Below are 13,500 nucleotides of genomic sequence, written 5' to 3'. Positions count from 1 at the left end.
TCCTTCTCCACCTCCAACTTGGCTTAGATTCTTGGACATAGCATTGATATGCCCTTCATCATATCTTGTCTTTTGAGCACCAGTCTCTGCATCAGTGCTGTTCTGATGTCTTTTAGCATGGAAAGCAAGTGTTTAGTCCTTGCCAGAATAATGTAGCCATTGAATGTCTCAGCTATGTTTGAAGTAATAGCATCTGTATTCACTCCAGGTCTCAAAAAGGCTCTGTGACGCGGGTCGAGACTAGGTCGTTGAAACTAACCCCTACCCAAGGCCAAACAAAATTTGTAAACACTCAACACACCCCTACACAAGTATAATGGTAAGTTGAGGGTCGAACCCAAAGGAATGGTGGGTGATTACCTATTGTCTATGGTCAAGCTATTCCAAAATGTAATGATTGGGTACGAATGTTATGCTAGGACAAAAATGACTAATAGACGAGAAGAAATCAAATGTAATAAACACTAGGGCTAGGATCCACATGCAATCGTAACGAATTCAACTAATTGGGAGGTCAAAGTGACTAAGTCAAGCAATGTGAGGGAAGACCAATCATGCAACCAAAAGAGCATATCAAGCTATTCTCCTAGAGGTCTAACTAGCGTAAACTACGATAAACTCTAGCTAGGAAACATCACAAGACACCTCAATCGTTAAATGCAAGCCACAAATCAATGGTCCGTATCAATGCAAACTTACAATGCAATCTAGTGCAACAATCAAAGTTAGCTACTCTTTAATTAATCACACACATACACATGATCATCAACCAATTTAATCACATAGTCAACTCCATCAATTTTCCCCAATTAGCTTTAATCCAATACTCATACATGCTTCACCATTACCCTAGCAAGCTATCTACTCACTAGCCATTGAAATCAAGACCAAAACAAGGCTAATCAACAAATTCATCATGATCAAATCAAACAAGCTAAAATCAAACACAAATCAATTAAACTTCAATCAAACTTGAACATTCAACAAAACAATTGAAATCAAACTAAAGATCAAACAATAGATTGAATTAAAGAAAAGGAATACTTACAAACTTGATCAAAACTCAAAGGAAATGGAGAAATCTTCAATCATCAACAATCCACCATGAAATTCTCTCTCTAAAAATCTAGAGTTTCTCTCTCTAATTTTTGATCTAAAACTGATTCTAATTCTATTCTAATTCTCCTCCTCCTAAAATAGAAGGAAAAACTATATATAGGAAAGATACAAAAGAAGAGTTAGTTAGATCGTCCCAAAAGAAACCCCGGAAGGCGCGGTCACATCAGAGGAGAGGCCCGGCCGCGGGAAAAAGGGTACGGAACATGGGCCCTGGCAGGCGCGCCCGCTTCCCTGGTGCGCGGCCGCACTACCCTCGTGCGCGCCCGCACCTGGCAGCAGGGGAGCCCCCCTCTTCTTCGTCCAAGCTCGTCCTCGTGGGCTCGTCTTTATGATGATGATGAACACCAAGGAAGGCAGTCTTGAAAGGGCCATTTTGGTGGGTTCATGGCAAAGATGACGCCCCCACCGCATACGTGAACTAATCTCTTGACTTGCTCTTTGCGTTCCTTCAAACTTGAAGCTCCGAAAGGCGAACATGAGGCATCCCAATTGATGAGAAATATGAGAGGAAGGCTCGGGAATCCTTGGAAACACGATCATAACCTAAAAATAAACGAAAACAAACAAATAAAAGGGAAAAAGAACAAATAAACAAATAAATGCACAAAACAATGAAACTAACTGTGGGAAGCACAAACTAACGAAATAAAGAACAAAACTAAGGAAAAGGGCTATAAAATAGTATGAAAATCATCTTAAAAGAGGCCAAATGAGTGCCATAAATGACACTCATCAAATTCCCCCAAGCTAAACTTTTGCTCGTCCTCGAGCAAAACAAAGCAAGAAAGAATAAGGATGAAAGACTTATTCAAAAAGAAAAAGAAAGACTCAAGATGAGAATATACACTAAGACTCACTGTCATAGGAATCACGGTTGTTTTTAGCTACAACAAGCCAATTTTAAACCCCTAGATCGCCCTAGAGGAAGAGTAATGCTCTCGTAAGGGTATCCTAAGAGTTTACCCATAACTCTCCCCCAACATCAAAGAGGCAAAACCATAAAAAGAAAAGAAAAAGGGAAACGGGGAAACAAAACCTTTGCGAAATGGACTTACAAAGAGACTACAATGCAAATGAATGAAAATCTTTCTCAAGTAGTCAAGGTGTGCACGTTCCAAGATATCCAAGGTTGATTGAAACATAAGGTATGCTAAGCATAGGAACTAGACATCACAATCCACGTTCATCCCAATCGATCTTACCGCGTTCTACCCACTAGTCTCAAATCTCCCCTTAGCGAGCATCCCAATGATTCCTCGAAGGAACCGAAAAAAGAGATTTATTTAGGCTACTCGACAATCTTGACTATGCATCCCCTTTCCTTAGGCAATGACCCATGATTCCCTCCCCCGAATAGTGACTCAACTTCTAGGTCGAAAGGGCTTTCCCAAAGGTTGTAACGTAAGGCATAAAGGGTGAAGGTAGGCTAAAATTTAAAAAATTTGGCGGTTTTCCTAAATAGTGAAGCAAAAGGGTGATCAATCCTCAACATCACGATCAAGAAATCACCAAACAAAAATGACAATACCCCTAAGCTTATTCAAAGCTAAACTCACAAGAATATGTACAAAAAGCGTAAACGCCCCCCAAGCTTAAATGAAGCATTGTCATCAATGCTTAGAAGAAGAAAAGAATACATCAAAATGTTTTTGAATTTTTCACTTTTCCAAATTTTTGGTTTTTTTTTTTTATTGTAAAGCTTTGCTTTGTCCTTGCCTTTTTCTAAATTTGGACGGCTTTTTTTATATTGCACTTATTTGTCCATGCCTCTTTTAATGAAGGACGGCTTTTACTCGTACTCATTTGCCATTATTCACAAAGAAAACATAATCACAAGCTTGCATCAATGGAACCACATATCCCAACTATATCACCACAAACTCCATCAAGAATGATCAATTGCTTCACGAAAACAAGAAAAGAAAGAAAATGAAACAAAAGGTCAAAGATCTAAAGATGTGGCTTGAAAAGAAGGAAATAGGCTCAAATGGTTGCAAGGAGGCAAATGTAAACCCAAAAATAAATATTAAACAAACTATCCTAAAAATGAAAAATACCACCCCGAAAAAGGTGTCTTTGTCCTCCCTAGATAGCTCGGTCTCGGGTTTAAGAATCAGAAATCAAGCTTTATGGATTAGGTTTGCAATAGTCAAGGATCCACGCCACTCATACAAAATAGGTTCAAGGCTTGAAAAAACGATGAACCTCACATGGATGTAGCAAAAACTCACTAGTGGTGTCAAATCGACTATAGGAAGCAACTACCAACATGCCACAAGCAAGTAGAATCCGGCTTCATGATCCTCCTAGTTCTAACCAACTATCTTAGCATGCTTTATCCTAGAATCAACCAAGCATACTCTCAAACCGTGCATACCTTTACTACCTAGGTTGAAATTCATGCAAAAGATAAAGTCTAATGTACAAAGTCCAATTCATAAGGAAAACAAAAATGAAAAATAAGCCTCAAAAGCAAACCATATACCAAGACAAGAACAAAGTAAAAATAAGAGAAAAGAAAAATAAAAGGAAAAGAAAAGAAAAGGAGAGCGATAGATAAAGAAAGAATAGGAAAATTTGAGAAAGGAACTAGAAAGCAAGTTAAACACGTATATCCCAATCGACATACAAGTGATCGAATGACAACATCGTCAACGATCCCAAACACATTACGTGTTAACAAGCAATCATCCTCGAACCGTTCAACTTCCCCTAAACTAAACCTAATCTATGCATCCAAAGAAAATAGAGAGAAAAATTAGAAAGTTCTCACTGGGCTATCCATGCTTATCATAATAAACAAAGGTGATATAAAGAACCACCATCGTTGCACTCTAAAATCGTAAGCATCATCAAAAAGCCATGTGAGAACAAGAAAAGTAAAAGAAGCTATAAACAAAGAAAAAGGTTAGTAACTTCAAAACAAAAGAAAAATATACTAAAAAGTAAAACTAAACAAAGCTAACAAAAACACTAAACAACTGAGCAAAACTAGGCTAACAAAAACCAAAATGGAAAGTAAAGAAAACTAAGTAAACAACTAACTAACTAAAAGGCACTAAACTACAAGATTTGGATTCAAAGGGATTTGGATTCAAGGGTTTTGGATATAAGGAAACAAGAAACAATCAACCCCATCACAAGAAAATCATCACAACAACAATGACAAAACAAACTCATGGGACTAGCAACAAGCATCAACAAGACTAGAGACCAAGACAAGAAAACCATCATGCAAGAGGCGAATAAAATTCAAGGTATGCAACAACACAAATATTGGCAACCGAGATACAAAGAAGTTCCCCCAAGCTAAACATGAATACATCTCAACATCCCAATCAATACAAATCAAGAACATAAACATAAGGGATGGAGGTAAGAGGCACAAAAGAGAGGAAACTAAGCCTCATCATTACCACCACCACTTGGCCCAGCCTCATTAGAATCATTGTGGCCCATGTAGTCATCGAAGGTTGGGGGTGAGTAAGGAGCCTAACCTCCGATGAATCCCTTGGGCCAACCATAATGCCCCTTGAAGTTATCTTGTTGCCAAGGGGCAAGAGGTGTGAATTTCTCGGGCAAGGTGAGCTCAAATGGATGGTTAGGGTGCACATAGGGGTAATTAGGGTCACCCCTATAGTCATACCCTCCGGGAGCACGGTAATCGTAGTTACCATGCTCGTCCGGGTAAGAACGGGGCTCGGTACCGGGCTCTAAAGGCCCTTGCCAATAAGGATGCCCATGCGAAGGTATAGGACCTTGCTGGGGCGGAAAGTAAGGATAGTTAACCGAGGGAGTGATGCTCCCTCGGTTAACCTCCGCATCATAAAGTTGTTGTTGTTGAATGAACATACCTTGTTGCATTTCAAAAATACCTCGCATTTGGGAGTAGAGGGCCTCAAAATCTTGGTCATACATGCCCTCCAAGAGGATTTTTAACCCACTCATTTGGTTACTAAGGGCCTCCAAGTCGGAGCTAGAAAATTGAGGTTGTTGCGTTTGCCCTTGATGTTGTTGTTGTTGTTGTTGTCGTTGATGTTGTTCTTCCTCGTCTTCTTCTTCTTCTTCTTCTTCTTCCTCCTCATCGGAGTCAAAGAATGGGCGACGGAAGCTCTTAGGGACATGCCACACATTAGGGGTGTCCGTCCGGTGGAGAGATGTCAAAGATGGGTTGGGAAGGTAGCACCAATGCTTGTTATCCCGAAGCTACTCATAATGCCCCTCCTCATAATGCTTCGAGATAAATTGAATTTGCCCCAATTGTTTCATATCAAGGTACACGGAGTCGGCATCTCCAATCGGCTTGTAATAAGGCAAATTATGATCAAGGTGGAGGTTGGTCAAGAGTCTAGTGACCATTCCCCCACAAGGTATCTCCCCGGTGTCCTAGTCTTGCAAGGCTACACAATAAGTGGCAAAAATATACCCCAAGTTCAACCGGCCACGATATTCTCCTATAGTGGCCAACCATAGAATTTTGAGCCCAATTTCCTCATCTTGCCCAACTCTTGCTTGGGGAAAACCGAGTACCCCAAAAGACGGTGAACAACCGGAAGACAAGGTTGGTAGACATTGCTAATCTTGGCCCGCTTGGTGACAAACTCACCACCTCCGGAGATATCGTCCCACCAAGAATCCTGATCATACTCCTCAAAAATATAAGGCTCTAGATCCAAAATGTCACCATGAGGATCAAAATCTAGAGCGGCATTGAATTGCTCTAAGGAGAGGTCGAAGAAGCTGTTGAAAATTTGGAATTGAACCCTATATTGACCATCTACGGGAACTATCTCAACCGAAGCAAAGAACTCGAGAGTGGGCTCAACATAGGTGCGGTAGCTACGGGAGATGAATGTGCCCATTCGTAGGTTGATCAACAACTCCCTTACATCCTCATCGATCCCCAATGCGGACATGTCGGATTAGAAGTAGTGTCTCGTGGGTTTAAGGGAGCGGTTTTCTTTTAATTTATGGTACTGGTTCTTGTGTTTTTTATCGTGGAATTTTCTTTTGGGTGGTGGAGTAGGGTTGCGTGTTTTGGAGGTGGATGTGCTTGGGGTAGGTTCATCAGTGGAGGTGTTTGTTTTGCGTTTCTTAACAAGGTTTTTGAGGACTCTCGACATGATGAACTTCAAGTGCAAGGATCACAAAAAACCAATAACAAAATTCCCCACAACAATCCGCAAAATCTCCAACCAAGAACTTCAATATCCACAAATCACAATTCCAATCTAAATTACCAAACAACACCAAACATCCAACAATTTCTTCCCACACAATCAACAATCACAAGAAGAACCACCAATACCACAATAGCACCTTACTACCCAAATTACCAAAATTTAAATTCCAAAATTCTCAACAAAATTGCTCACAAATGCTACAAAATCAACGAATAACACAATGTGAGGTAAAATCAAATGACAAACAACTCAAATAATCAACCAAAAACCAATATCAATCATAAAAAACATCAAAGTTGGTACTACCACTATTCATGCTCATGAACAAATCAAAACATGCAAATATATGACATAATTGAGCAATTAAAAGCTAGAGAAGATGATTATACCATATATGAAGCAAGATTGAACCACTTTTAACCACCAATTTCCACCAAATAGAAAAACCTCAAATTATACCCAGGTATGGATGAGAGAGATTGGAGGTTTAATTTGATTAAAGTAGTATGAATTTGATGATTTGGATGAAAATGTAGGTCTTAGTGAATTTGAAGTGAAAATTTGAGTGATTTGAGTTGAAATTTTGATGATTTGTTGAAGTGAGTGGTGTAGTCTTGAGGGTTTGAGGATGATGGGGGTCGAAGCTATGAAGGAGGAATAAGGGGAAATGAAAGAAGAAAGGAAGTAAGGAAGATAAAGGGGAAGCACGGGCTGATGCGCGCCCGCACCAGCCAGGTGCACGCTTGCACCCAGCCAGGTGCGCGGCCGCACCAGCTAGATGCGCGTCCGCACCAGCCAGGTGCACGGCCGCACCAAGTGCGTGCGCGCCCGCACCTGAGCCCAGCCAAGCTCTCTCTTCTTCTTTTTTTTAAGTTCTTGGTGCATTCATTTGGTGGGTACACGAATAATGATGATGATAAACACCAACATAAGCAGTAGCGAAATCCCGTATTAGTGGGTTCAAAACTAGAATTTCATGAACCCACCAGAAGAACCCACCAAGTGCAAACTTCCTTCAACTTTAAAGCACAAAATCCCTAACTTAACTCACCAAGATTCTTACCCTTTTACCTCAAATTTCAATAAAATCGAGTATAATCACATCAAAAACCGCAAAACACCTTCTCATTCTTCATGCTCACTTAATGAAATCCAATCCCAAAAATGCAACCTACAAATCCAATCAAGTAGAAAAGTGAAAGAAAAGAAAATAAAAGAAGGAAAAATAAGAGAAATTCAAAAATAAAAAAGAAAAGTTAGAAATCTCAGGGTTGCCTCCCGGGAAGCGCTTGCTTATGGTCCTAAGCTCGAACCTTCCTCCAAATCATGGAGGGTCAAAGAACACCATCTTCTTCAAGGTAGCGGAAAGAGCAAATTCTTTTTCAACTTCTAGCAACCTCTTGTTGTTGCTTGATGAAACTTCCTTCAAAGACTTTTCAATTGCAAATTTTTCTTTCCGTAACTTCTTTCTCTCTCGCTTCTTCTTAGAATCACGAGCTTTTTTCTTTGTCTTGTTTCTTATTGTAGATGGTTTCTCACCATCCATACTCATGGAAGCATCCTTTCCATCTTGAGGATAGAGCTCAAACCAATGAGGGATTTCAACTTCCTCCTCGTCCCTAAGCTTGGGAATCATCATTTTCTCTTCACTAACCTTCTTGCCATCAAAACTTGAAAGAACATCATCACAATTCTCAAGAACATCGTTAGTTGAAGAATTAATCATGCACACATTATCAATAGAGCGAGGGGAATTAGCACACATAATTCCTTGCACAAGAGACAAAGACTCATGCATTGGTTTCAACTCAAAGCTTTCCTCTTTCTTACCAATTCTCAAGGTAATACGGCCTCCTTTCACATCTATTAAGGCTCCCGAAGTGGCTAAGAAAGGTCTTCCTAAAATGATAGGGGTCATCTTCCGCAATCTCAAGCACAATGAAATCAACGGGAATAGTGAACCCTCCTATCTTAAGAAGAACATCCTCAACTCTCCCCTTTGGAATCATAGTAGTCCGATCGGCCAATTGAAGGGTTATGTTAGATGGGAGTAGCTCACCTAGCTCGAGTTTCTTGAAAATTGAATAAGGCATGACGCTCACACTTGCTTCAAGATCACAAAAAGCATTATTAAACATTTTCCTTTTGATCTCACATGGAATAGAGAAGTTTCCCGGATCCTCCATCTTCTTGGGCAACTCATTATGAATCAAAGCACTACAACAACTCCCAACTTCAACCGAATCAACTTCATTGCACATTCTCTTCCCACTCAAAATCTCCTTAAGGAACTTAGAGTACCTAGGCATTTGGGTAATTGCATCGGTGAAGGGGATAGAAAGGTGAACTTCCTTGAGCATAGCAATAAACTTTCCAAATTGCTCATCAATTTTGTGCCTCAAGAATTTTTGTGGGTCTGGGAGGTCGGGTCTCCGCACTTCCTCACGCTCTTTCTCACTACTCCTTTTTTGCTCTTGCACATCCTCATAACTCACACTCTTAGACTCAACTTTCTCAACTTCCACTCTTGGGTCACTCCTTTCCTCATCCTCCTCAATGGACCTAGAAGCTCCCTCATTAAGAACTCTCCCACTCCTAGTGGTAATAGAATAAACGGGTTTCTTAGGTTCCAATCCTTGAGAAGGCAAAGAGGATGGACTAGCACAATCCTTTATAATGTTGGCTAGTTGGGTTATTTGTGTCTCAAGCATTTTGTTATGAGTCATCATCTCATTAAATTTCTTGTCACTCACCGCCATATATGTGTTGATGATCTTGGTTTGGTTATCAATCATTTCTTCCAAATTTGTCTTAAATGATGATGGTTGGGAATAAGAATTTTCACCATTGCCTTGAGGCTTTGGAGCAAAACCTGGTGGGGGTCCCCTTTGGTTATTATTTTGAAAACTTCCCCGATTTTGGTTGTTGTTCCAATTGCCACGGCCTTTATTATTGCCACCATTATGGTAATGATTACCAAAGCCTTGAGATTGACTTTGGTTACCATACCCATGGCTCTGGTTTTGATTACTATAGCCTTGGTTGTTATAGTTACCTCGAAAACCTTGGTTTCCTTGGTTCCTATAGCCTCCATTGTTGTAGTTATCGAAACCACCTTGGGGGTGAGAATTCCTATTACTAAAATTCTTAGGTCCATCAAACCTTTGACCACCATTGAAATTAGACACAAAGTTCACATGTTCACATTCATTAATTTCAACATCATCACATCCATCAACAAAAGTTTGAAAACACATGGAAGAATCATGATCATAAGATCCACAAGAATCACAAAATAGACAACCACTTGGCATGTTATTGGAAGTAGAAGAAGAAGAGTTAGAAAGTGTACCTCTCCCTTTGGATTGGGAGGGAAGACTCAATGAATTCGTAGAAACACTCTGAAGCTTTGCTTTGATCGACGTCACTTCCTTCCCTAGATTTGAAATTTGAGAAGACAAGTTGCTAATCGCGTTGAGATGATCCACCGAATAAAGCGTCGAGCCACTCTTGCTCGTAGACTCCCTCTCTCCTTCTTGCCAATCTCTATAGTATCTCACCACATCCTCAATTATGACAACTACCTCTTCTTCCGTCCTATTCATTATATGACCTCCGGCTCCTCCATCTACGCATGACTTGCCTTGAGCACTCAAGCCTCCATAGAAAATTTGTATCACTTGATAGGTAGGAATTCCATGATGTGGACACTCACTTTGGTACTCCTTGTACCTCTCCCATTCTTCATAGAGATTCTCATTAGGCCTTTGTTTGAATCCTTGGATCAAGGCTCTAGGCTCCACCGTCTTCTTTTGTGGGTAAAAGTGAGACAAGAAAGCTTTGGTGACTTCATCCCATGTCCTAAGGGAATTTAGCTTAACCTCTTTATCCAACCACTCTAAGGCACGACCAATAAGAGAAAAAGGAAACAACTTTAGCCGAATGAACTCTTGAGAAATGTCGTTCACCTTGATAGTATTACAATACTTCTCAAATTCCTTTAGGTTATTCAACGGGCTCTCACTCTTGGCTCCACTAAATTGCCTCCTTTCTATCAAAGTAATAATGGCCGGTCTAATTTCAAAATCGTTTGCCGGTGTTGTAGGTGGAGCAATGCCACTCTCAAACCTATAAGCACCGGGAATTCCCAACTCCTTCAAAGCTACTCTTGGATTCTCTCCCATGGCTTGCTCTTCTTCTTCCTCAAACTCTTCTTCACTTGAGGAACTTAGACTCAAAGACCGGTTGGCTATGCTTCTTCGTGAAAGAGTTCTTTATATTTCCGGATCCAAAGGAACTAAGGACCTAACACGAGTTCTACTATGCATGCAAAAGCTCAAAAGAAATTGTTAGTAACGCGGCTACAAGTGTAGCCTAAAAGAAAGAAGAAAAATCTTTTTGTATTTTTGAATAAGATGGAATAGACTCAACAACAATACACAATCACAACACCATTCCCCGGCAACGGCGCCATTTTGACGCGGGTCGAGACTAGGTAGTTGAAACTAACCCCTACCCGAGGCCAAACAAAATTTGTAAACACTCAACACACCCCTACACAAGTATAATGGTAAGTTGAGGGTCGAACCCAAAGGAATGGTGGGCGATTATCTATTGTCTATGGTCAAGCTATTCCGAAATGTAACGATTGGGTGGGAATGTTATGCTAGGACAAAAAAGACTAATAGACGAGAAGAAATCAAATGTAATAAACACTAGGGCTTGGATCCACATGCAATCGTAACGAATTCAACTAATTGGGAGGTCAAAGTGACTAAGTCAAGCAATGTGAGGGAAGACCAATTATGTAACCAAAAGAGCATATCAAGCTATTCTCCTAGAGGTCTAACTAGCGTCAACTATGATAAACTCTACCTAGGAAACATCACAAGACACCTCAATCGTTAAATGCAAGCCACAAATCAATGGTCCGTATCAATGCAAACTTACAATGCAATCTAGTGCAACAATCAAAGTTAGCTACTCTTTAACTAATCACACCCACGCACATGATCATCAACCAATTTAATCACATAGTCAACTCCATCAATTTTCCCCAATCAGCTTTAATCCATTACTCATACATGCTTCACCATTACCCTAGCAAGCTATCTACTCACTAGCCATTGAAATCAATATCAAAACAAGGCTAATCAACAAATTCATCATGATCAAATCAAACAAGCTAAAATCAAACACAAATCAATTAAACTTTAATCAAACTTGAACATTCAACAAAACAATTGAAATCAAACTAAAGATCAAACTAAAGATTGAATTAAAAAAAAGGAATCCTTACAAACTTGATCAAAAATCAAAGGAAATGGAGAAATCTTCAATCATCAACAATCCACCATGAAATTCTCTCTCTAAAAATCTAGAGTTTCTCTCTCTAATTTTTGATCTAAAACTAATTCTAATTCTATTCTAATTCTCCTCCTCCTAAAATAGAAGGAAAAACTATATATAGGAAAAATACAAAAGAAGAGTTAGTTAGATCGTCCCAAAAGAAACCCCGGAAGGCGCGGTCACATCAGAGGAGAGGCGCGGCCGTGGGAAAAAGGGTACGCAACATGAGCCCTGGCAGGCGCGCCCGCGCCACCCAGGTGCGCGGCCGCACCTGGCAGCAGGGGAGCCCCCTCTCTTCTTCGTCCAAGCTCGTCCTCGTGGGCTCGTCTTTATGATGATGATGAACACCAAGGAAGGCAGTCTTGAAAGGGCCATTTTGGTGGGTTCATGGCAAAGATGACGCCCGCCGCATCCGTGCACCAATCTCTTGACTTGCTCTTTGCGTTCCTTCAAACTTGAAGCTCCGAAAGGCGAACATGAGGCATCCTAATTGATGAGAAATATGAGAGGAAGTCTCGGGAATCCTTGGAAACACGATCATAACCTAAAAACAAACGAAAACAAACAAATAAAAGGGAAAAAGAACAAATAAACAAAGAAATGCACAAAACAATGAAACTAACTATGGGAAGAACTAACGAAATAAAGAACAAAACTAAGGAAAAGGGCTATAAAATAGTATGAAAATCATCCTAAAAGAGGCCAAATGAGTGCCATAAATGACACTCATCACTCTGCAAAAGAATTTAGTTCTATGGAGTTTGAAATCATTTGCAGCATCTATATTCAACTCTCCAAGATTCTTCAGTCCTTCATTATAGTCAGCCATATTGTATGATTTAGCAATCCTCCAAAAGAGTAGCTTCATATCATCCCCTCTGTACTTCTTGTGCCAATGAGCAAATATGTGTCTAGCATAGTGTATGTGCTCTGCCTTAGGCAAAATAGTTGAGAGACTGTGCACTATAGTCTATCATCATAGAAAACATAAGAAACAACAACACAACAGCAAATTCAACACAACACACTAAAATAACAAGCTTTCTTAATGACAAAATAGAGCTAAGAATGATACCTAATGTTCATTAGAAATTATTGAGATCCCTTCTCCCTCTCCTAGTTGTAGACAAGCAACAAGCTTCATGAAGAACAACTCCATCTACAGACCAACACACAGGGAACATTTGATCATTACTGTCCCTACCAACAGCAACGAACAGTTGACCCCCCAAAAAGGTCTTTAGAAAACATGCATCAACTGCCAAAACCTTCCTACAACCTTGAAACCACCCACTTTTAGGACCTTAAAAGCATATAAATAGCTTCTGGAAAATTGGTGGATAGCTTGCTTTTTAGTGTCAGTAACAAGCTCCAACTCTGTTCCAAGACTGCATTCCTCTATTTCCTTCAAATACCCACCCAGCTTGTTGTAGTGGTCATGCATTGACTCATGTAACATTTTATGGGCATTATATTTAACTCTATAAGCAAAGTCTCTTGTTACAAGCATCCTGTATCCCTTCCTTACACACTCAACAATTTCCTTTGATGGGCAATGTGGCCTTATCTTAAACACATCAAGAAATTGATGTGTAACCCAATTTGATTTCAGCTGCCTGTTCCTTTTTATATTTCTCTGATAAGTGTGAGAGCCTTTCACTGTCTTGACCACTATTGTAGCTCTTCTAGTATCCCATGAAGCATATACATAGAATGGACAACTTTTTATGCATTTTACACCCAACCTTTGAGATCTGTTTTTGTCACTCACAGCAATGCTCACATTTCTTCCCTGCAACACTCCATATTTAGCTACAACATTCTTGAAGTCCTCTCTGTTTGCAAATTT

At 40.0% G+C, this 13,500-nt stretch overlaps 1 protein-coding gene across 1 annotated transcript; it reads right to left on the bottom strand.

Annotated features, from left to right (window-relative positions):
• Nucleotides 1–8,128: 8,128 nt before the first annotated feature.
• LOC110724049 (homeobox protein 2-like) lies at nt 8,129–10,486 on the bottom strand. The gene is made up of 2 exons (XM_021903448.1): nt 9,946–10,486; nt 8,129–9,738 (listed from the first exon to the last, which is right to left on the bottom strand). Exons 1-2 carry the CDS (start codon nt 10,484–10,486, stop codon nt 8,129–8,131), a joined length of 2,151 nt encoding a protein of 716 aa, XP_021759140.1.
• Between the last annotated feature and the right edge of the window lie 3,014 nt (nt 10,487–13,500).

Source organism: Chenopodium quinoa, unplaced genomic scaffold, assembly GCF_001683475.1.
Source record: "Chenopodium quinoa cultivar QQ74 unplaced genomic scaffold, ASM168347v1, whole genome shotgun sequence".
NCBI classification, from domain to species: domain Eukaryota; kingdom Viridiplantae; phylum Streptophyta; class Magnoliopsida; order Caryophyllales; family Amaranthaceae; genus Chenopodium; species Chenopodium quinoa.
This window is presented reverse-complemented; position numbering and strand designations above follow the sequence as displayed.